The 24,868-nt window shown below is 42.1% G+C and overlaps 1 protein-coding gene across 7 annotated transcripts in view; it reads left to right on the top strand.

Moving 5' to 3' along the window:
- The window catches only part of LOC121641335 (DNA-binding protein SATB1), a 60,108-nt gene that overhangs the window by 7,250 nt on the left and 27,990 nt on the right, over positions 1-24,868 (top strand). For 2 of the 7 annotated variants that reach the window (XM_041987415.1, XM_041987417.1), the window contains exons 2-8: positions 5,492-5,730; positions 8,253-8,429; positions 9,231-9,357; positions 13,812-13,935; positions 18,844-18,955; positions 20,020-20,097; positions 23,067-23,563. In XM_041987415.1, the coding sequence (XP_041843349.1) occupies positions 5,517-5,730; positions 8,253-8,429; positions 9,231-9,357; positions 13,812-13,935; positions 18,844-18,955; positions 20,020-20,097; positions 23,067-23,563 (1,329 nt within the window). In that variant the 5' untranslated portion in view covers positions 5,492-5,516. Of the gene's footprint in view, positions 1-3,376; positions 4,307-5,491; positions 5,731-8,252; positions 8,430-9,230; positions 9,358-13,811; positions 13,936-18,843; positions 18,956-20,019; positions 20,098-23,066; positions 23,564-24,868 lie in introns of those variants that run through there. The other 5 variants (XM_041987416.1, XM_041987419.1, XM_041987418.1 and 2 more) reach the window with 5 other exon arrangements.

The raw sequence follows: 24,868 nt of genomic DNA, 5'->3' as shown, positions 1-24,868 counted from the left end.
CCTAAAAAACAGAAACAGGAGCTGCAGCAAACATCATGTAAAACATGTCAAAGGTTGAAAAAATGTCAGCATGCACAGTGTTGTGTTGTGCAGCACTGCTGTACAAGTCAAGGTGATGTAAAGCAATCTGCAGAAGGGAGGGTTTGGGTTTTGGAGGCTGCAGTACATCATATTGCTACGTATCAGGGTGAACGTGAGCACATATGGCAGAAATTAGGCAGCCTAAAAAACATAAATTATATATTTAAAAAAAAGATTAAAGCTGAATGTATAGTTATTTGAAAATCCCTGTTAAAGGTACCATGCATCTTGCACCCAGCAGTTCTGGATGGACTTCAAAGTGATTCATTTTTTAAATCTGTTTTTATGTCTTCATGTTGGAAATCTGTTGCATTTCTCAGATACTGAATTTCTAATGTTAAAATGACTCTCTATAAAAATACAGTAATTACTCCACAGTTTGGGTCCTTTATTCAGACACATAGCAGAGCCATTTAACCACATTGCACACCGCAGCTGTGTTTAGTATACAGTGTTGGCAGATCACTGAAACCCAGAGAATGGTTGAGATAAGAATTGATAACAGAATCTGTGCGGCAGCCTTGGTTTATAAATTCAAATATTTACTAGGGTCTTGCATTATCAGTTTCAAAATCTTTTCCTTTTCTTGACTAAAAAAACCCACATATGAGGGAGCCCCCTGAACACAACCACCCCCTCAAAACTTCACACTAACAAGGTCTCAAATTGGCAAGACATTGTTCCATTTCTGGTGTGAAAGGTGAGTTTCACATTGTATTTTTCCGTTAAAAGCTTCGTCGCTGGCCTTCAGCTTTGGCTTCCTAATGCAGTCTTTTTGGACTAAAATGTATTTTGAGAGGAAGAAAACTTTTGACCTCACATGGGTGGGTGGAACAATGATTTGGTTTCACAACTAGGGGTCGAATGAGGGATGTAGCTGCACCGTTTCTCCAGCACACTGTATCACTTCATGTGTTTTTGGTATTTAATTTGCTGCAGTTCAAGCCCCGTTTCACAGACCTGTAGTATCACCTTGCTTAAACTGATCACCTTCTTCTTCACAACTGTTTTGTAGCATCTCTGCGTGCGGCGTTGTCAGTGGTTACTGTTGAGCCGAGCTGAGCGGAGCCGCATTGTTTGTGAAAGGATGGCTTTGTTTGAGTCGATTTATTTTCGGTCTTGTCTGCAGAGATGAGGTTTATGTGCCCTGCAAAGATTTATTAGCAAGCATGGGGTGTTACGTAGCATTTCACACATGCCTGACCTCTGCACTCTGCTCACAACCTCTGGCTCCGTCGCTGCGATAGGTGTACACACTTCCTGTTTTCTGTTGGTTTCCTGTTTTTGTTCTTACACAACCTGGACAGAAATATTTAGGTTTTTTTCAATTTGGTTTTATGTACATATCGGGCCAATGATGGAGCCTCACTTTGTTTCTTTTTAAAATGCTGCCATTTAGAAAGAATAAAAAAAAAGAAAGAAAAAAAAAGCTTGGTATATAATCTGTTGAACAGTTGGGATATATTAATATTTCTTGTCTTTCGTTACCTTTCAGTGCTTTCTTTCTCCAAGGTATTTGTAACAGTATTAAACGTGTAACATATCAGCTCACATGTGCTCTTCACGCTGAACTTTGCCTCAAACACTCCCCCCTCTGGCTCCTCACAGGACCTAAAGATGAAGAGCCAGAAACAGCAAGAAGGCAGCTGTTACCTTTATTTGTATCCACCAATAAGATGGCCTTTGCTGTTATTATTAGCCTACCTTACAGTTGCACACAAACAGCATCTCGGCTTCTTTGTTGATAATTTCAACAGATTATCTTGTCTGGGAGTTCTTTTTTTTTGCTTTTTTTTCTTGCAGAATACCAGCAGGGAGCAGCTCATGAAATAATTACAAAATAATAACAATAGCTTAACATCAACCAGCTGCTCTCTGAACATTCTGTTCCTCTCCCCTCTAACCTCTTGACAGTTCAGGGTTTTGTTGACAACATCAACAGAGATTAGCCTGTCTAATATTTTTTAAATAATCTACTTTGGTAAAGTTTTTGAGAGAACAACACAGTCACAGAAGGGCAGGAGCAAAGTGTTAAGATGGGAAATGTCATCTTTGAGTCAAGACATGTGTTTTCTATTTGTGATATAGAGGTTTAACTTAATATTTTTTCAATATGAGGATTAGTATAATCAGTAAGTACAGAAAAGGACAAGAAAGTTAAGGGGGGGGAGAAAAATATGGCCAGACACACACTTAAAAACAGGATTATTCTAACACCTTACTTATGATGTAACATAAATATGAGCAATAAAGCATTACAGCTGAATACTGTAATGTTCCACACATTATCAATACAGTTAGAAATAAAATACTATTGTCATTATGTATTCTTTTAAGAATACAGTGTGTAAATTATGTTTTAAATTATGTTTTGCTCATAGCCCTCTTTCATTTCTGTTAGGATATATTATGTCATAGTTCAGAGAGGAAAAGGCTTATATTTTGCTGTATTTTTTCTTTTTTTTATTATTATTTAAGCTATGTAAAGTTATTGAGTTTTAAATGGGACATAGAAGTAGTTATTCAACTTTAGCATGCAGGTTGTTTGCTCACCTTTAGCTTCTCTATTTGTTTGTCTGCTATTGGGACCCTGCTGAGTGAAGGTCAGATAGTTCATCTAACTTTTTGCTACTTTAAAGCAAGAAAAATAAGTTATATTAAATAAAAACGACTGGGGCAAAATGAGAACACAGAAAAAATAAATAAATAAACCACACACATCGTAAATTAACAGTTCCGTTGTGCGTGTGTGTTCGAGCATCTGTGTGTTGCCCACTAATAAATACAGGACCGCCTCACTCTAATCAAGCTGATTAAAAATTCCTGCGCGCACAGCCGGAAATCGCGCCACCGTTGTGCGCGCGCGCCTGTATGCGTTTATGTATGAGCGCGAGCGTGCGGTTTCTTTACCCCATTACTTTTTCTCTACTTTATTGGTCTCCGGCAGGACTTTTCGCCCTGAGATGCGGAAGAATCAGTTTTATTCTCACACAGAGGGGTTATTTCCGTCCTTGTCGCACACTTAAGTACACCTCCTCACCTCCTGTCTCCTATTAGTCTCCCCCCCGTTTTTTTTTTTTTTACCCCCACTACCACGCCATTTGAACTGAGGAGGAGACAGGGAAGCGCAGGCAGGCAGCGGCAGCACCAGCAGCTAGGAGAGGAGAGGGGGAGTGATGAGTCAATACAACTAATAATTTAATGGGGACAGAGAGGGAGAGACGGAGTGCGAGGGGGAGAGACAGAGAGGGAGATAGAAAGAAAGAGGAGCTCCGTCCGGACGCCAATCCCCATCCAACAGGACGCCTCCTACTATTACTATCGCTGGCAGCTTTCTTATGCACCCACAGGAAGCCTTATTCCACCTCGACATCGGAAAGTAAACCGCACTTTTTGACCCCCTTCTCCTTGTTTCATTTTGCGAACCTGTTTCGACTGTCCGCATATCGTCTCCACATCGCCTCCATGGCAGGAGCACACAGTCGGTTATTATTATTTTTCTGCCCCAGTCTGCCGGCAGTCACATCTTAGCTAAGCCGACGTTCAGCTATTTTTGTGTTCGTTAGTCTTTCCGTGAACATACACAACGAGGGTTTATTGGGTCGCGGCGGGGGTTGTTATCATTACAACTGTGTCCGAGGCGGCTGCTAACTGTTCTTGTACGGCTGCCTTGCTCGCTGATTTGGATGTTGTGGTGCGAACTAAAGCCGAAGTCGCCTTTCACTTGTAACCGATGGACCCGGCTAACCGCTGACTTTATGCTAAATGTCGCAGGTTTTAACGCTCTCCGGTGCCGTTTCTTTTTCTTTGATTGGACGGAATTAGCTAACGTTAGGGCTGCACGCGCACACAGACATATACACAACCGCTTACCAATGTTCGCGTACCACGGTCCGTCTCGACCTCGTCGTCCCTCGCTCAGACCCAGGTTGTTGTTTATTCGCACCGCCTGTCAGTCCGCTGCCGAGAAGAGCAGGAGAACGCATCTTGTTCAACACTGATTTTGATAACCTTTTTTTTTTTTTAAACATTTTTTTCTATTATTGCTGCCATGCATGCGTAGAGCGACACCGAGAGAGGAACCGGGAGTTTTCGAGTGTTTCTTTTCTTTTTTCTTTCTTCTTTTTTTTATTTTTTAAATCTTTTCTACCCTGGCCAAACTTGAAGAAGACGCGTTTCCCAGGCGGTGTTATATGCTCTCCAGTGCTGAAGTGCTGCGTTTCAGGTTGGTTTGGAGGCTTCTTTCTTGTTTTTAAACTCAACTTATCCTCTCTTGACTCACCTCTTTAGGGACAGTCTGTCCATTTGAACTATTGCTCTGGTTTTTGTATTTTAAGGTAATTTAAAAATCCTGACCTGGATCTAGACTATCCGGGTCTGGATTCTTTTGGCCCCTATTTGTGGGGAATTAGTTGCCTCATTGCTTGCTATGAATGGGGGAGTTCATGATCTTTAGTGGGGGTGGATGATTTTGCCCTTTTCAATCTTTGACAACAGCATTCCAGTTCACGTCCATCAGCACCCATTAACCACCATTAGATTTTTACCATATGTTGTATTTGATCAAACATTAAATTCGTACATTTATTGCTGTGATTTTGTATGATTTTTTTATGTATCTTTGCACTGAAGCACCTGTAGGTGATGAAGCACCCCTCCTCCATCTTTTCTGCTTATTCCTCCCATGTCTCTTCTTCTTTCCCACTTTAACTTTTGATGACTACCCTCATGAGTCAGCAGCTGCCTGTTTTGGAGTTTCCTCAAGCTGCTTTTCCCCTCCTTCCTGAAGTTGTAAACTTATTGCTTGCTATGAAAATTGTGCAGTACTTGCAAAAGCTAAAAATAAAGTTCACACCTGTAAAGTCATGTAACTGATGTGTGTGTCAGTCACAACAAAACAACAATGCGGCCTGTCGCCTCCTTTCCCTCCGAGCTGCGTCATGAATGTGAAGCCACACGAAGTGACTCACAGACCGAATTACGTTAGTTTCCCCTGCTGTGAAGGCACCTTGTCTTAAACTGCACTGTATTCATTCAAGTGGAATCTCCCAGTAAATAAATGTGTTTGCACTAAAAACCAGGGCTTGTTTGCCCCTTCTCACATGGGAATCTCTAGTGGGACATCCATACATAATACATGTGTTGAAAAATGGGAACATTACAGTATTACAGTAACACTGCTGTGGCCTGACTTGTTATAACTGAGGCGAATTGACAGTGACCGTCATGATGTCTCCAGTACGTGAAGCACATTTTTGCCCTAATAACATCCCTTCACGTCTTCACATGTCGGTAATATAAACACAAAAGATTTAGTGTTCATATCTCTACTCCTATAATTTTTCAGCTGTACATTTATTTTTATTCCACACACGTTGACAGCTGAATCATTCTGTTTGTGCCTTTCCAGGTGATAGTGAGCTGAGGTGCTGAGAATGATGGAACATCTCAGCGAGACGTGTTTGGGCAAGGAGAACTCTGAGATGGTCAGCAGCATGGCAGAGGCCAAGGCCCCGCCGGCCAAGCTGCCCCGGCTGGAGCAGAACGGCAGCCCCCTGGGCCGGGCCAGGCTGGGCAGCACCGGGGCCAAACTAGCCGGGGTCCCGTACAAACCCAGCGGCCACCTGCTGAAGACCTGCCACAGGAGAGGTAGGCGGGAGGGCTGTGTTTGAGGGAAACAATTAGTAAATTAATCTTTTAGTCCATTCAAATAAAATAGATTTTATTAAACATTTACTTTGATTTAATGCTAATAATCTGAATTATATCCAGCAAATCAAATGTGAAAGTGGTTTTTATATCATCGTAAATTTAGTGCGTTTTTGCCTCAGCTTTGAGAGGTAAATCAAAGGCACTTAAACTAATCAGTTGATAAAATAATAATAACTTGTCAAGAAAGTTGAGTTCTTTATCTTATGTGTGAAAAAATAAACTATTTGGGGATTTAAACAGTTGATGGGACAAACAAATGTTAAATTATGTTGCTATTTGTCACTTTTTATCAAATTTTTTCAACAAAACGATTCATGAAAAATGTTTTGCAGATTAATTAATCATTAAAAGTGTAATTTCTCATGTCTTACATGTTTCATAAATGAACCATAAGAAAAGAAATGATTAGTTACAGCACTAACTTGCATCAAGTAAATGAAACAAATGCAGTCAAAGTTTTATGTGTGTTTGTGCACACACAAGAGAGAAGTAATCCATGTAAACAGAGGAAGGCAATTTAAATGCAGTTTAAATTGCTCCCCCTCATGCACACACATCCAAACCATCTTCCACCCACCACCAACCCTGCACGCTCTCCAAAACTCTTAAACCTTTTCACAATGCTTCTTTAGTCATCTCAGCTCACACACACACACACACACACACACACACACACACACACACACACACACACACACACACACACACACACACACACACACTGCACACACTCCCTCTTATTTGCCCAGACAAAAGCTAATAGAGAAGCAGTGTGAGAATTATTCCTGTGTCGTGCAGCACGGCGCTGTGTCACCGCTCCAACTGCAGCCCTCCTGCTCTGACGTTTGTTTATACAGGGAAACTTTGGGTCCTTTAAGAGCTGTTTATGTTTAAAGAGAGCCTTTACTTTCATATTGACATAGCTTTTTGATATAACTGGTGTCGTCTTATGAAAAACATGGTGGGCAAAGCTATCCAACTTTTTTATGATTATGTTTTGTCGGTCCCAAAACTTGCAGATTTGGAGTCGTAATATCACTTGGCTGCTAAGGCTCAACTGTTTGATTTTCTTTGGCCAACAGGAATGCAGAAACTCTTGGAATGTGGCTGTAAGTGTCCTCAGATGGGCCGTTTCTCTTATTTGCCACATTTTACCTACGTGTTGCGCTCCAGATGAGAGAGGGCCTAATTTCTCACCTTCATCATCTCTGCTTCTCTTGGCCTCCTACCATGTTTCGGTTCTTCATGCCTCCCCTGCCTCTCCCACTCATCAATCAGTTGTTTTAGGTTAGTAAAGGGCGAAGCAGCCAAGGGAGGCGGGCGGTCTGCCGCCGAGGCTTCGCAGAGTCCCCACAGTGGGCATTGTGTCCGAGTCCGAAACAATATTTACCGCAGCCCTCTCTGGGCTCCCTGGAAACAAAGCCAGTATTGATCCCCCCAAATGAACCTACACAGCAGTCTTTATTGTTAGATCTTTATCTATTAAAATCAGGGGAGGAGAAAAGCAGCTCTTTCAGCACATTCCATTGCATTTGTCGGCTTATTGATTGTTTTACCAGAGCTGTGTGCATCTTCTGGAATGCCTGGGATCTGAAAATATTAGAATGTGGATCATTTTCGTCCGCAGTGACAATAAACATAGTGATATTTGTCCGGGTGACGGCAGAGTGGAGACGTAGAGCAGCAGGACATCTCATAACCACCTCATTAACATTAAATGTGAATTTCACTCTCTCCTTTTTCTTTTTTAATTCAAAGAGAAACTTCAGAAGGCCATGTTTCTCTTTTTCCTTAAACTTTCTTAAATTGCAGAGGATATTGTTTGAACAAAAATGCTATATTGGTGTTGTTTGCACAGTTGAACATTTAGTCTTTGGACAAGGATTGTTCACTGCACCCAACAGCAGAGCCTCTGTTGACACAGACTAGGAAACCTCAGAGTGAAAAAGTTTCTCATCACGGGAAGGTAATTTTGGCTTGGCAATCGTTGTAAAAGGCAAATCTGATTGCAGCACCTTGACTTTGAATAAAGCCGATATTGTGCCAAAAGAAGGAGGAACAAGTAGGATTTTTTTTGGCTGTTTCATTTTGAACTGAGTGCTATAATTCTGTTGTGTGTGTACAGGTCACACTAAACATTGCAAGCAACACGTTAGCTTAAAGTTGACACCTGTGTGAAGTGAAATCCTTCAAATTAATGTGAGAATTTGGTATTGGGACATAAAGGTGAAGGTTTAAAGAATGAAGTATACCTTTGTGGTCCTGACTCCTATTGAAGCTCTTTTCCTCCATCCAGCAACAGTTGAGTCATGCCCCTATAATCCCTCAACACTCAGTTTAACTTAATCATCAGCTCTAAATATTAATCTCATCTTTCTGCCAACAGAAAACTGAAGGTCAGAGTTTGCATGTGGAGAAATGTGAACACTCTGTCTTTACTTATGTCTATGTGTTGTCAGGCAACATGCTGCCTGTGTTCTGTGTGGTCGAGCACTACGAGAACCCCATGGATTTCGACAGCAAGGAGGAGCACGCCGAATTTGTCCTGGTGCGTAAGGACATGCTCTTCAACCAGCTCATTGAGATGGCCCTCCTGTCACTGGGCTACTCCCACAGCTCAGCAGCCCAGGCCAAAGGTAACTCTCACTCACATTATCCCACTTTTCTTTGATTTTTTTTTTTTTTCTCTCTTCATGCTGCTTAATGTCTCGTCTGCAGCGTTTTCTTACACTCTGAGGCCATAATAGCCTCCCACCAGCAGATCTAAAGCCAGAGTAACACATCCTGACACTGATCCCAGACAAGAGATGCTCAAGTCTCCTGAGAGTTACACCACACTCACACTACACATTCCCACACAGATGTATGCTCAATGTCAGCAGATGTGAAGGTTTACCCGCTAAAATGTTTACATGCACTTTTATATACTTTGCACACATGGATACTTTATATATTTATATACATATACATAGTGTAGGTGTGTGAGGCAGGTGGAGGAAAGGGTCTGCTAATTGCACTTGAGCACACAAAGGCCAAAGCTGGTTGTTTCAAGGTACCCTCATTGCATGCTCTTTTATTATAGCCTGTCCATCACACACACACACACACATGCATATCTAAGTCTACCTCTCCCATAAGCAGTCCTCCTTCTCACATCCTGTTGTGTGGGCTGACGCTGGTTTTGAGACAGTGTCAGGAGATATTCTCGCACGGTTGTTGTGATTTCAGCAACAAATAAAGAGAAATGAAGAGTGTTTATGGCACCAAGATGCTTCCCGGGTGCCTACACATGGTGTTATTCACACCGCACATGTGTTACCGTTTTAAATTAAGCAGTGACAGTGAGCTCAGATGTTTAGATGTACTTGTTCTTGCATCCACATCTTAATCCTACGTGTGGCCACATTTAAATCTATATGTGCCTGTTATTTATACAGGTATGATTCAGGTGGGGAAGTGGAATCCCGTCCCCCTATCGTATGTGACAGATGCACCGGACGCCACGGTGGCCGACATGCTGCAGGACGTCTACCACGTGGTTACGCTTAAGATCCAGCTGCACAGGTAGGAAACACACACGTTAAGACACATAACGTTTATTATTTAATTTAGAAATGCTTAGACGTAGATACACTTCTTGGCCAAAAACCAAGTCGCCACCTGGATTTAACTAAGCAAATAGGTAGGAGCCTCCTATTGGATGATTACTGCATGGGTGATTATCTTTCAGCTGGTAACAAGTAATTTAACCCCAACTGATGGAAGTAGCTTCTTATTTCTTAAACAACCATGTGGAAAAACACATCTCCACTGGTCATGGATATTCTGTTCAAAAAGGGTCAAATCATTGGCATCAAGCTGTGAAAACATCTCAGGAGATGCAGAAACTGGGTTAAGAACTGTCCAACACATTATTAAAAACTGGAAGGTTAGTGGGAAACCATCTTTCAGTCAGAAAAATCCTGAGTGATGGTGATTGGTGATACTTAAACATTTGGTGAAATCAGATCATCAAACAACACCAGTAGAATTCAGTTTAATAGTTAAAATAAGAAAGTTTCAACATGAACAATGTGGGATTTGGACAGAACAGCTGTGTAGTCATAAGAAAACCACTAATCAGTGAAGCTAACCTGATAAAAAGGCTGCAATTTGCTAGGGGGAATAAAGATTGGAGCCTGGAGCAATAGAAGGTCTGACGAGTCCAGATATACCCTGTTCAGAGTGATGGGAGCATTAGGGTAAGGCGAGAGGAGGATGAGGTGATGCAGCCATCATATTTGGTGTCTACTGTTCAAGCCTGTGGGGGCAGTCTATGATCTGGGGTTGCTGAGTTGGTCTGGTCTTCATTCAAGCTACAGTGAATGCTTCCACGGTCAAAGCTAAAGAAGGTCCAACGAAGTATTAGTGACTTTTTTTTTTTTATTTATTTATTTGGTGGTGACTTTCTTTTTGACCAGGCAGCGTATACAACATGCTACAGTGTTTTCTGAACAAAAACACACAAGTTCCTTTTAATGCATAAACTGAAGAGTCGAATTAATCCCTGATTAGAGTACTAACACACACATCACGTATTGTTTGCCCAGAGGAAGGTGCCAATCTGTGTGTTTGATACTGAGAATAGCATTATCACTCACACCCACAACAGACTGACCGCTCCCAGGAAACGGAAGGGGGAAAACCCCATTTGAATAATGAAAACTTCCTTCACCCGGCGATGCCAATGAAACACAGAAACTGTTTTATTTGTCAATTTACCCATTAAGAGATGGGAGCTCAGATAGTGAAACCACCCTTACATCTTTCAATCATTGCTAACAATTTAGTTTTCACGGTCATGGTCGAGTGGATTTACCTCCTGTTCTGTTCCAAATTTAACTGCTAAGTGATATTAACTTATTTGCAGATAAGACTGACATTTTGCATTGGAGATTGGTAAAATGAAAAATGGTAGTAAAGCAGTAGTTATTGAACCAAGCGGTTTTAATAAAAAAAAAAAAAAAAAGGGCTGGGGGGGTTGGCAACTGCATTGTTAAAAATGACTTCCAACAAGGCTGTTCACCTGAAATAACTCCACAAACAAACCTGGCTGCACCTGGATGTTTTAGGTCTAATCTATTTTTCCTGATTCTGATATCCATCTCCTGACTACTGCTGCTAGCCGTCCTCTGCCATCACTCATCATATTCTATGCTAAATTCTTCTCTGTAGATGTGAGGCTTTGTTGTAGTTATATGCGTAACAAGAACACACACACATTTATAGACCTGGACACAAACAGGCTCATATATGCTCATGGACACAAAGACACACACAACAAACAGCCGACTGGCACTGCTGTGGAGGCTTGTGCCAGCTGCATGCTAACCCAGGGTTCTGCAACCCTCTGGAGAGCTGTTCCTACACTCCCTCTACCTCACTTTGCCTCTCCTTCTGTCTCCCCCCACCACCTCCCACCATCACCAGTCAAGCACTCACACATGCACCGACTGATGTGAACACGTCCACCAGCCAGAACACAGAAGGTTGTGTTTATTTCCAGCTTGCCAGCCTCTGAATGCATGGATAGCTGTCTTTCTCTACTACTCCTCTCTCTCTCTCTGTCTCTTCCTCTGCCTGTCTCTCACTCCCCTCATTTACTCTCCTTTCTCCTCAGAGGCTTTCTAGCTGCTGGAGCAGTTTAAGGTGTTCTGGAAAATCCGTTGTTGGCATGATAAAAAGTGTGCATGTAAGAGTCTGTGTGTTTTCTTACTAGCAGATGTTGGCCTGGACCATTGCACGCATCCCTTTCTCTTCCATTCCTCTCTTTTCTCCCTGCTCGTAATATTTCCTACACATCAAAGGATGGGTTTATGGTCAGAGGCTTAAACATCGTCTCACACACTCATCACCCCTCTCCTTTGACTAATGTAAAGCCAGGTTTAACCAAAAATTATTTGGTGATAAGCATCATATAAAACGGCAAACATGTGTCTTGCACATGTGGAGTGTTAAATCAGAATCAGTGCAATCACTGGAACCAGGTTCACTTATCTCCACTTTCACCAACCATCTAAATATGTTTCTTATTTTCAAAACCTAGAAGCCGGTGGTTTTCAGGTGGAACTGGATGCCTGCAGCACATTGTTCTTACACCAGCTAAAGGCAAAGCCAGTATATTTGAAATATATAGTGATCTTTGCTGCATATGGTCAGTATTGTACTGTATTGAATTTGCCCCCACCGTTCCAACCCCGATTGCTACAGAAATCCACCGAGTAGGACCTTAAATTGTTTCGCCGAGCACAACGAGCCAGAAAGGTAGAAGTAACACGAAATAATAGTCGCCACATGCAGCTGATGTATAATTCATGCATCAATCCAGCAGATGTGTTGTATAAAGTAATTAACTAATCAGAACAATCAGGAGAGAGAGAAAGAGGGAGAGAGGGAGAATATGAAAGAGAGGAGAGGGAGGCAGAGAAAGGGAGAGACGGAGTAATCTCCAGATGCATCTGCTTGATGCGCCAAATGAAATCTGTCTGTCTTGGAGGGACGCTTGCAGCAGGAAAAAGCGAGCAAGGGCCTGTGTGCATGCAGCTCTCTTTCTCTGGTTTCTCCCCGCTGTCTGTGCTGCTCTGCCTGTCTCATGTTAGTTCAATTCATCAATAAATGTAGTTCAAACAGGGTTTCACTAATACTGCAAACATGTTTTGCATCTTTGTTTTTTAGGAAGATAATTTGCTCCCAAATCAGCAGTTTTGTAGTTCCACGCTCAGTTAGTGGAGGAACGATCAGCCCATCAACAGAAAATTAAACAACAATAATGCTGATTATCAAATGTTAATGATGGAGAATTTTATCTAGGTTCTCCTTCACTTTTTATAAGCATCTTTGGGGTTTTGAGAGTTGTGTTTTGATAAGAAGCAGATGAAAAATCAGTTGACAAACTAATTAATGGTAAAAGACTTATGTTTTAACATTGGTTTATTATGTGGTATAATTGAGTTACTCATAAGAATTGGCTGTTACATTTAGCCAGTAGCATGCAACTTTACAGTTAGATGTATAGAATGACTCTGTGGCTGTTTAGGCCAACTTTAAGTAAACTGATACTGTACATAAACAGATCTACATATTATTAAAAAAGAATCTCTTAGCAAGGGACAACATTTTAGTTACAGAAGTATTGAAAAGTCCTTTTTTAATGAGCAGTATTTGCATACAGGAAGGCAATTAAATGGCATGCAAAGCTTTAAATCATTTAGCTTTGTCAACATTTTGAAATTTACCTACATTAAAACAAGGAACTCTTGGCCCAGATGTTTGCTGGGATTGCACCGATTGGTTCTTAGTCTGTACGCTGCATAATGAAAGAAAAGAGTGCAAAACATCCACTCAAGATTAATCTATAACATTGTTCTGGTGAGTTTGGGACTTGTGTGTTTTGTCATTCAATGCTTGATCAAAACCGTTGGTTGGGGTTAATTTGTTGCAACTATAACTGGTGTGGTGAGATTAAACTTGGGTTTATTTCCCTCAGCTAGTTTCCAGCCAGTGTAAGAGGCAGGCTGTATAGTTATAAGTTGATGAAATGTGCTAGCTTACGCTTGACCATAACAAGCACAGTAGATGTTATAGAGACAAAGAAGCTAGCTGCTGTGATATTTACAATAGAAAAATGGAAGAAAACATACAGAATGCTTCTTTTTGTTTGGTCATGTTGTACCTATATTTTTCATTTGTTTGGTCTTTAGAAATGGAAGTAGCCAATCAAACATAATCACACATCAGATGTGTGCATCAGAGCTTATTCAGAAACATTATGTCCACCATTCTCGTCTTGCACATGCACACTTTCTAAAGTGACACCTCTCCAAGTGAGCCTGAAACTTCCGATTATAAAAGGTTATTTCTACTTTTGTACTTTCTACTGCAAAGTGTGCATTAAAAAATCATTATTTTTTTGTTTTTCATGACCTATCCTGTTTCCATCTTTCCCTCTCCATCCCTGTGTGTCTCCTCTCTCTTCACAGTTGTCCTAAGCTGGAGGACCTGCCGCCAGAGCAATGGAGCCACTCTACAGTAAGAAACGCCCTCAAGGAGTTACTCAAAGACATGAATCAGAGCTCTCTGGCTAAAGAATGTCCTTTATCACAGGTGCTGAAGCCCAAACTGTCTATTCAAAAGAGGGGAAAAAATTAAGAAAACAGATCAAAACTCAACCCTTTCCCCCTGCTATCATAACCACACACCAATACAAACACCCCTATCTCCATCACCTCCGTCTTTTATCCTTCACTTATCAAATGCCCTGAGTTTGATCAAGTGGGAAAGAGAATTGACATGGAAAATTCAAATCAATGGCCGTTGTCATTTGTTTGCCGCAAGACTTTTTTCTCTTTTTGTTTTGTTTCGTCACCCACAACATACACACATAGACGTGTGTGCAATAACAGCCAAAAAGCAGAGGTGTTCTTGAACATATGGTTATTGTTAGATAAACATTGGACCGAACCCAGAGCAATCCAAATTGTTTTTTCTCTCTTTTGGTAAATTCTCAACATTTCACTGCATCGGGCTAGAGAATTGCACATTCACATGTTAGGTGTTATATTCTGTGTTTTGTGGGCTGGGAGGCTCAATAGAAAGCACTAGCACAGATATTGTATTAACAGGCAGTGTAGTCTGTATATCATAGAGGCAGCTCTGGAGTGAATGGAATGAAAAGGCAGTATATCTCTCACAGTGCCCAATAGTGTGTGTGTGTGTGTGTGTGTGAGTGTGAGTGAGAGAGTTACAATTCAACAAGATACGTGTGTGCTTGAGTATGCTGGTGAAATGTCAATGTACAGAATGTATGTGTGTAAATGCTAGTTGTGTTTTATGTGTGCATACATCCAAGCATGTCCATAAGTGCCTTCAGTTTGAAGCCAGCTCTCCTCCCAGGCCACCGTATGGTCACCTGGAGACCCTCATTTGTGCTGTGTGTGTACTTGGACAAGCAAGCGGTTGCCCTAAGTGTGTGTGTGTGGGAGTTTAGCTGGGCATGAGCAGTGCACTGATGATGTAAAGAGTCCCTGGGTGGCGTTCAGGCGGAGCCCAGCCCGGTCTGGTAATCACCCTGTTTACGGTCCATATGTGAAGACGGCTCAGCGGAGAGCACACACTAGCTCAGAGGATTTAACACACAAAGCAGACTCAGCCTGTCTCAGGCACATATTTGCGATACTGACATACAGACTTGTCTCAAATTTAATTGAGAGATTGTTGATGTTTTTTTTTTCTCCTCTGAGGATGAAAGTTGGTTCTGAAAAAAACCTGAGCTGACTTTGTGTCTCTTTCGTGTCCATATATTAACAATAACTTCATCAGCTATTGTTGGTCTGTGTAAACTTAAATTTTAAACGCATCACTCCAGTTTTTTTATTTAAACATAACATGGCAGCTTTTTGTGTTTCATAATCTGGTGATCTACACATATCCGTATCTGCCGTATTGAAAGATGGCTGCCATGATGCTGTTGGACATCTGCTGCTCTGTGGCTTGCTACACTCACAGAACAGCGGTTTGCTCCAAATAAACGCAGCTCAGCCTGGTTGTCAACACGTTGCTAAGATAAACTGACCCCAGCCTTTGGCCCTCCCTCTGATTTCCCCTCCAAAAATGAAGACAGTGGGAGGGGAAAGGGGCGTAGCAGGAGGGAGAAAAAGATTGGCACCTTTTTTTTTTTTAGGATTAGTGTTTCCTTGATATTCTGCTGTGTAATCCCAGACCGAAAAGCGAGGTTAACAGATGATTTGCAGCGAATGAAGAAGTGAAAGAGAATTCGCCAACATCTGATTAGGGCTCTAAGGAGGAGAACAGAGAAAGGAATACGGTGGGGGGGGGCTAGTTTGTGAAATGTGTCTTTTGTCCGGTGCCATGTCAAACATTTAGTTTCATTCTTTTGCAGTAGGGAGTCATGCTTTGTGTGTTTGCCCTACAAATAGCACAAGGATAGAATGCATGCACTCATGGCCATTGTCAGTCTGCAGGAGGAGCTAAATCTGACCCGCACACACACAAAGAAACACTCTTAAGGATTCACAGTTAATAACACACAAAAGCATCCGTAAAATGAAACTTCTCCTGTCTCTGCCTCTATCCACCAATCAGGCTTTTTTTTTAGAAATTTTTTTGGTGCCACAGAGGTTGCTATCAAGCGTTGCAGCCCTCCTCACCAGTGTTCCCAGAAACTATGGCAACAAACGAGACCCCCCCTCACCTTTACCCATTGCCACCACCTCTTCTTACCCACCCCCTGCTCCCTCTCACTCAGCGGCCCCCCGATGCACCAGCTGCTGCATCGTGTAGCAGCAAATAGTCATCAAAATGCCATCTTTGCAGACCTTCACCACCTCGGCTGCCACAGGCACAACCTGGTTGCCAGTGCATTTGTGTGTGTACACGAGTGTGTGTTAGGATGGATAAGTTTGGGATGGGGGGGGGTCATCCCAGTTGAGGTGGATATGTGCCATAATTGAGCTCTGCTAGATGTTGGCGAGAGACAAAGCACAGTTTCACAAATAGGATCCGCTTTTCCCCCAGCTGATTCAAGACATCAGGCTAAGTTGGAATGTGTGCATGTTTGTCTGCAGGGGTTGGACTTTGTGTGCGTGTACCAGTCTAATGCTGGCAGCTGGGTGCCTACAGTACCTATTCGCTGCACTGCTTGCACTCACACACAGAAACACACACACTCTTCTCTTCCTGTCTTCCCATGTTGGGGAGTGGAGTAGATGTTGGGGACCGATAGTAGCTCAGTGCCACTTCCTGGTCTTGCTGATAAGCTCTCTGTGCTGCAGATGGCTATCACTTAAAGGGTCCATGCACACACCCTCACAAACTGGGACTGGCGCACACACACACTCACACACTCATCTTACTACCTGTTGACAAACCCAAGCACAGCCCTCCTGCTGGCACCACAGTGGAAGCAGAGACTCTGGTTATCTGCTTGATTTCACTTAGTGCGTATGCACGTGTGTGTGACAGAGCAGTGGGGAGAGGGGAGAATAGGTGTGTGTGTATTGTTTCCCTCACACATACAGGCAGGGCCCCCTGTGAGAGGTAGAGTGATGTATTGAGGGAGGAGGGCTGATTAATGAGTGAGCGTTTATTAGAACATCTGTGTCAAAGATTGGCGGAGGAAGAGGGAGTTGGGAGAGATCTGCAGGCCTCTTGGTTTGTTGCCTGGAGCCGCCTTAGCCCAGATATACTGTAAATAAAACATGGCAGGCTGGGAGGATAGGAGTTCATTATCCCACCCACCCGCAAACTTAAAAGAGAAGTCTTCTCACTTTAAATATATGATTTCAGGTGGATCTTTGGGATTGGGAATTGGCTACTAGATCCAGGTTAAAGTGGAATGTGGCATTTTGCTTGCCAAATCTACATATTATTCCTCCCAAATATTCCCTTTTTCTAAAGTAATGGATCAAGAAGAATTCCAGTCATTCTGGTTTTGCTCTGGCTTTTACAAATCATAAGTTACAGAGAGGAACGGTCATTTTAAAAGCCTACAAGGGTGAACTAGGAGTTAATACTCCATAAGAACAATATTGCGTAAATCCAAGAGAAGGAACTGCTTCATGCATTCTCCCATTAAAAGGCTAATTCTGACTTCCTAACCCTAACCTGAACTCCATCAGGGTTTTTATTGAATGAAGGCTTTTCAATATATCTATAAAAGGCTGCTTTGTTATACTGTGCAAGTCCAACTGCAGACCTCTTCACCCCCCCCCCCCCCCCCCCCTGTTTTCTACATCATGATGGGATGATGCACCGCAGCTTGGTTGGCACAGATTCACACCCAGCTGCAGTCACCAATGTGACTCTCCTCAGCTGTCCATTTTTTTCTTTACTTTCAAGAAAAAAACAGAAGCAGCTGAATGTGTGTGACAAAAGACAAGCTCTTCTGACTCCACATGGCGTTAGCAGGTATGGGGAGACTGGTGGGTTTAGATGAGTTCTTCCTTAGTGATAAATGTTTTTTTTTTATCTTGGTCACATCTTGTTGTTATCCCTGCAAGATGTGGCCTGTAAGTTTAAAACTTTTAATGAAGAGAATTTGTGTTTATCTTCTTTCTGCCTGTATAGGTGCATCTTTTAAACTTTTTATCCTGTTCTGTCAGACTTGTCAGCAGGGGCCCTGCTGGATGCACGTACAGCTTTAATAGAGAGGTCAGGAGTTCAGAGTTTGACCGACCTTTCTGATGGCACAGCTGTCACCCTTTACCCTCCTTTTGTGCAGAGAAGCTGGAGCCGGAGAACCAGAATCATCCCAGAGCACTTTTATTTGTGCTCTCACTACCATGCTACTTTGCCAGAAGGCCCCCCCCCCCCACACCCCATCCTCCAAACGCATATATTATAGAAAATGATAAAGATGGCATACCTATAATTTGAAAACAGATGGTTTGGTTCTTTGAATATTTATAACAATCAAAAACAATTTTCTCCCGCACCAGCCTTGGTATTCACCCGGAGGCTGGCAAGGTGTTAAAACATTCATTTTAATGAAACTGGAGGGGGGGGGGGGGGCAAAACAATGCTTTTCTTTTCACAGGTGAAGGAAAACAGTTGAAGTGAATGTTGAGAGGGCAAAAAGCCGACTGTATAGGGAGACTTGGGAGCACACGTGCCTTGGAACGACATGCTTGTGAGGCCCCGATCTGTTTGAAGTTGTCTCTAACAGATTGTATGAATAAAAAGCTGGAAAATAAAAAAAAGATTATCTATATAAAAAAAAAAAGTTACACTGTAAATTACCCACTCTGAAGGTTAAACACACAAACTCAATGGCATTTGATAAAAAGAAGAGATAAAATCTTCTTTGATGTCATTCTAAAATTCTGCATGCCTTTTTTTTTTTTTTTTTTTGGATACTGGGCTTTACCATATCCCTATATTTTATTTGTTTTGACAAACTGCATGTTTCACAAGCGTTTATATTATGTTTGCATGTCCCTCAATGAGAATCTAAAGTCTTTCCCTCTCTCTCCTCAATCAATCTCTCTCTTTCAGAGTATGATTTCCTCCATTGTGAACAGCACTTACTATGCAAATGTGTCGGCGGCGAAGTGTCAGGAATTTGGGCGCTGGTATAAACATTTCAAGAAGACAAAAGATATGATGGGTAAGCAAAACGGAGGGGCGCAAAGTATGGCGCTCACACTTTTTGTCTCTTTGCACACACACATTTACACATTCACACCAGTCATCATTACAATATGTGCCCAAACCAGCCGACTCTTTGTCTTCCTGCTGTTGCATGCAGCACAAATCCATTTTTATCTCGTTATCTAATAATTCCAGATTACTATGTGCAGTTGAACCCAGTGTTATCTTTGAATCCTCCATTATTGCTTTAACTAACAGTACTGCCAGAGCCAAACTGAGGCCTCTGACTTTATTTTTTTTATTTTTGCTTGCATGTGTGTGGGTTTAACTCTTCAGTTTTTCCCTCAACCAAAGGTAGTGGTGACTTTAACTGGCCATTGCCTCGTCTGAAATTCTATTAAATTTCCTTATCTACCCTCCACCGATGCATTGCTTTATATCATCTCAAAAATATCTATTTTGACCTGTCAGGAAATGGGGTTACTCTGTATAATGCCAGTAGCACCGAGGCTGGAGATAGTATTCCGATATTTTTTTCCGTCTTTTGATTAAGCAGAATTGCTCCGTGTTTAGAGACTCACAAGGCTACGCAGTGTTGAGATATTAGTTTTAGCAATCTGTTGAACCTAATCTTTTTTCTGTTCCAGTGTGCTAACGCTCACAGTGATGACAGAGGAGATACTATATCAAAATGTTTTCACAGCCTCCATGCAAATAGTGCGTTGTGATCCTATCTTATCTGATCCTTTTTTTTTTCTTCTGTAAAAGTGACAACATTAGTTACTTCAGACCTGCTGTACTTGTGTATTCTCTTGCATACTCCTACACATTTTCTGTCACAGTTGTTTTTTCTGTCTGGTTATATGTTCTTCAAAAGTGGAAATGCTTGCAGCTGCCAGTCTGGCGTTTCAGTGATGCTGATTTTTTTTTTCCTGCGTAGCTAGAGTGGGAGAGTCAATCTGTAGAAAGCCTTTTCTCCTATGTTTCTTTCCTCACGACTCTACACTGTGTGCTGTGTGTCTGTGTGCGAATGTGTTTGTGCGTGTGCGCATGTGCATGCTCTGCCATCTGACTGTGCAGGCATGCGCCAATCCTCCCAGCTGGAGGGCTACCTGGGGACGTGTGTCCTCCGCGAGAGCCCGCGTGCCAATGCACTAGGTATGTTACAACATGAGCGCGCACACAAACACACATATACAGAGGACTTTGCGTTGATTTTATTAATAGATTTTCTCCAGACTTAAAGTAACCTTCACCGTAATAGAGGCCACATTTAATCTTTCATACATAAGCAGAATGCCTGATAGTTAGCCTTTGACTTAAACTAAATCTCTGCTATAATCTTTATCTTGATATAAAAACCCTTTAAATACATTTTGAAGCCATCTGAAATTAAAAGCGTAGCTCAGTCTGTTTGGAATTAGCTTCCTCCTCTAAGCCTATAACTTCACTGCTGAAAAAACTAAAAAACAACAATTATTTTTATCAGCTTGTGCTTTCGTGGACATCTTATTATTTGTCTTGAGGTAAACTATCCACAGGAGAGGCATTATGTGTTACATGGTGATGTAGACAAGTGAGGGGGAAAAAACAGTGTTTTGTTGACTTCAGTAAGAAGTTCACTTCTCTGCTTTGATGTGGACATAAAGCCATTATTCAAGTCAAATAATTAGCTAAATTCTGTGTGATCTTGACTTTAAAGCTGCACAAAATGCTTAACTTTTCACCTCAATGTTTCTGTATCATTGTCTCTGGTATGTCAAGTCCTGATAAGCACCTAACCACAAACTTTAGTACCCACATGACATGTTGGCCAAATCTCAGATACAAGAGCTTGGCACACAAGCCTCAGGTGCCCACCACAGGCTCAGGGAAGCTCCCCCAACCTCTGTATTTGCGAATTGCTGTCTGCTCTGCGTGACCACAAGTGGAAAGGAAAACACAGGAGATATGCCAAAAATGAAGGCTGTAAGAAGAAGTAGCATGGCCATCCCTTTGTGCTTTGGCAATAGCATCTTATGATTCTCTACGATTACGTCACCACACTGAATTTAACAAGCAGTTGGAGCCTGAAGTCACAGGAGTAAGTACCTGATCACAGGTACTGCCAACCTACTCAGCTGAAGTGGTGTTATCGGCAGCCAGCGGGTGTGGTAAGGCTTCTTTTGACTTGTGCAGGGAGGTGAACATAGGAGCGAAAGTTGGGTCAGTGTCTCTTTGTCATTCACGCTCTCTCTCACATTCAGAAACACACTCGGTCCCTCCCTCCTGCAGCCCACATCCCATTCCCATTGTGTGTTTAATCCGGGGCTCTTTTGTGGCAGGATTCCACACGAGGACTCCTGCTTCTGTGGCAGCCTTTTTCTCCCAGGGCCTGCCATGCTCTTCTGTCACCCCTTCTCTTTTCAATTTGCATGGAAATGCCTCCATGTGCCTCTGTGTTTGTGTGTTGTGCGTATGCCCCCCAGCAGTCTGTGTGAGCAAGCATATGCACACACACATTCACATATGAGTGAATACAAACGCCATACCATCAGAGCCTAGGAATGCCAGGGATTATGAGCAGAGATGTGATTATTACCAAAATTTATTTTTTGCTTTTTTGTTTTGTCGTCCCCACCCCTCCAGTCCACATCATTTGTTTTTGACAAACACTCAATACACTCATCTTGGCCGGGTATGTTGTTTGCTGACAGTAAAAAAAAAAACAACCCAAAACAGACAGCTCATATGCATAATTATTGTGGATATTTTTGGAAAACATCCATCCTCTTAATCTTTCATCTAACTGTAAAATTAATCTTGTTGAAGACCCCATTCCTCCCCCTGGCCCTGCATTTTTTTCTCCTATAAACACCAATCTCATGCAGGATGTGGAGGCCTCAGCCCACTTCTGAGGTGTTAATGTTAAAATTTTAAAAGAATTCTTAAATTCTGCTCCTCACTCATTCGGCACAGTACATGCAAAAAACAAACCACAGCATGAGTGATTTCCTTTAAGAGAAGCAGCAACCCGAGAACATTTAGCTGTTCCAACTGCTTATTCACTTCATTGTGAGTAGTACTTTGAATGTTAAATAGTTGTTTTCATCCTCTAAGCTCATAATTTAAACCTGTCTTAAAATATTCCCCAGCAGCCATTATAGGACTTAAGGGTTCCCAAAGCAAAAGATACCACAAACGTCTCCAAAAAATGTCATTAAATGATTGCACATGGATTTTTTTTCTTTTCTTTTCTGTTCTTGTTTCTTTTTTCTTTTTAGTTTTCAGGGTGTTCAAGCCAAATCAGTAACAGATTTAAACAAGGTAGTTTTTATATCATCTGATGTGTACTCCTTCTGTCTACTCCACTTCTTCACATTTATAGTTAAACCATCCTCCCTTAAAAATGTCATATTGGCCAGCGTGTGTTCCTTATTTTAGAATTAAGGATGCAAAGAGAGAATCAGATTTAGCAGTATTGCTTCTGCCTTTGTGGATACACACACACACATTAATCCTGCACCTACACACACACAAACACACACACCACCGCCTATGCAGGATGTGTTTTTTTTTTCCCCACATGAGGCCACAGACATTCTGAACTTAATTTTGAAGGCATGGGTTGTGGAAGACACAGGTCAAACACAATGAAGCTCTGTTATCTGTGTTTCCATCTTTTTCGTTTTTCTTTTTTTTCTTTTTTTTTTTTGACCACTTGCTGGTTTATTAGCCCTGTCATATCCAGTCAGGGAGGAAGAGGGCTTTGAAGGCCACTGGTTATGGGAAAGGCCCCAGAATCCAGTAACTTTTTGATAATAATTTGGTTTCCTTGATTTGGTTTGGAAGCCTTACTGGTTGCAAAAATGTATTCCCTTCCTATAGAAAGTAAACAGGAATGTTAACTGACAGGCAAAGATCCACCCGAGGCAAAAATGTGATCCAAAACAGGCCAGGTCTGTTTCATTTCTTCTGATTAGAGACTGTGGTTATGGTCCTATAAAACTGATGTTCACGATTGAATGAAATCTGAATTTTCCCAACACTCGGCTGATTTTTCTTCATAAAAACTACTGCATTTCTCTGTCTTTGTGGTGTTTAAAGTAACTGATTTATTTAACTTATTCGCCTCCCTCTCTCTGCAGCAGAGATGGACGGCCTGTCTGATCTGTCCCCTCCTGGCTCTAACCACAACCACAACCATCTGGGTTTCTCCCAGCAGCAGCCTATACCCGGCAGCACGGCAGAGCAGACTCCTTCCTCGCCGGTGCCACCTCTTCCTCATGCTCCACCACCGCACGGCGGCCAGACCGGTGGCCGGCAACCCCAGCTTCCCGGTTTGCACCACCCGGGCTTGGTGTCCACGCCAATCAGCCCCCAGCTGGTCAACCAGCAGCTGGTGATGGCACAGATCCTCAACCAGCAGTATGCAGTGAACCGGCTGCTGGCGCAGCAGTCCTTGTCACAGCAGTACCTCAACCACCCGCCTGTCAACCGCAGCTCCCACACCAAGCCACTGGAGTCGCAGGTGGCATCCAACACAGAGGTTTCCTCAGAAATTTACCAGTGGGTGAGGGACGAGCTGAAGCGGGCGGGCATCTCACAGGCCGTCTTTGCCAGAGTGGCCTTCAACAGAACCCAGGTGAGGACAAACAACCAGACTTTACCCCAGTTTTACTCCATGTCCCTAACCCTGTACCTGGCATTGATAAGGTATACATTTTCTTTTGGCTATAAAAAGTAGTGGCCATCTAGCCCCTGCAGTTGGGTGTTGGTGTCCGTTTTAATGGCTAAATGACAAAAAAAAAAATAGGGTACATTAACCCAGCAAAATAAGGGAGTAAGGCAAAAGGGGAAAATTGGGATTGGGTCTTTGATTAAAGCAACAATAAATAAAAGAAAAGAAAGTTGTTATCTCTTGGGAAATTTCCCTCTTGGCTGCAGACTGAGATCGAGACATCTCAGACTGAAGCAAATTAGATAATAATGCGGATCAATTGAATTGACCTTTGTTGTGGACTCCATTATCATTCACATTTATAAGTCAAAATGATTTAGTTTTGTATATTTAAAGTATTCAGGGGGCTGCAGGGTGGTGTGGTGGTTAGCACTTCAGCCTCACAGCAAGACTTTGTATGTTCTCCCCGTGTATGCGTGAGTTCTCTCCGGGTACTCCGGCTACCTCCCATCGTACAAAGAAATGCAGGTTAGCTGATTACTCTAAATTTTCCCTAGGTGTGTGTGTGTGAATGGTTGTTTGTCCCCTATGTGTTGGCCCTGCGATGGACTGGTGACCTGTCCAGTCCGCGACCCGTAATGGACCAAGCGGTACAGAGAATGAATGAAAGTATTCAGGGTTTTATTCCAAGTAAAACATTACTCTGTCATTCACAGTTTCATGTCATTTAATGTAAAAGAAGCATAAATGGTAGTTTTTAAAAAAAATTCTGCAAACAGCTGCTTCCTGGAAAGCCGTTCATCTTTGTTCATGACATCATGAGGTTCACACATAAATATCATCTCAAAATCTATAACAGTCCCACTTATGACATCAAACCTCAAGAAAATTTGCCCCTTGCTGTGAAAGAAGCGCCAGTAGCCTGCTTCAAAAAGAAATATATCAATTTAAGGGAAAAGCTTAACAATTTCATGGCAGCTCGTTTGCTAAGAATTGTAAGAAAGGCTTACTGTTTGAAGCTGCAGCCTATATCTCATTCATAATTATCATTCACCACAGATAACATCTCTACTGTACATGAGTAGAGCTGGCAGTCTGCCATGTAAAGGATCCCAGGTTTGGTCCTAGCATCTATTCTTTCTGCTAAAATGTGTAGATTCCCTTCATACTCAGAAGCCTAACACACATGCACACACAGAGATGGCAGAGGGAATTTCTTTTATATATTTAATTCATAATATGTTTACAGTATTTTAAATGTTACGTGAC

The sequence above is a fragment of the Melanotaenia boesemani genome, chromosome 6 (assembly GCF_017639745.1).
Source record: "Melanotaenia boesemani isolate fMelBoe1 chromosome 6, fMelBoe1.pri, whole genome shotgun sequence".
NCBI lineage: Eukaryota > Metazoa > Chordata > Actinopteri > Atheriniformes > Melanotaeniidae > Melanotaenia > Melanotaenia boesemani.
Note: the sequence above shows the minus strand (reverse complement) of the source record. Positions and strands in the feature narration are given on the sequence as shown.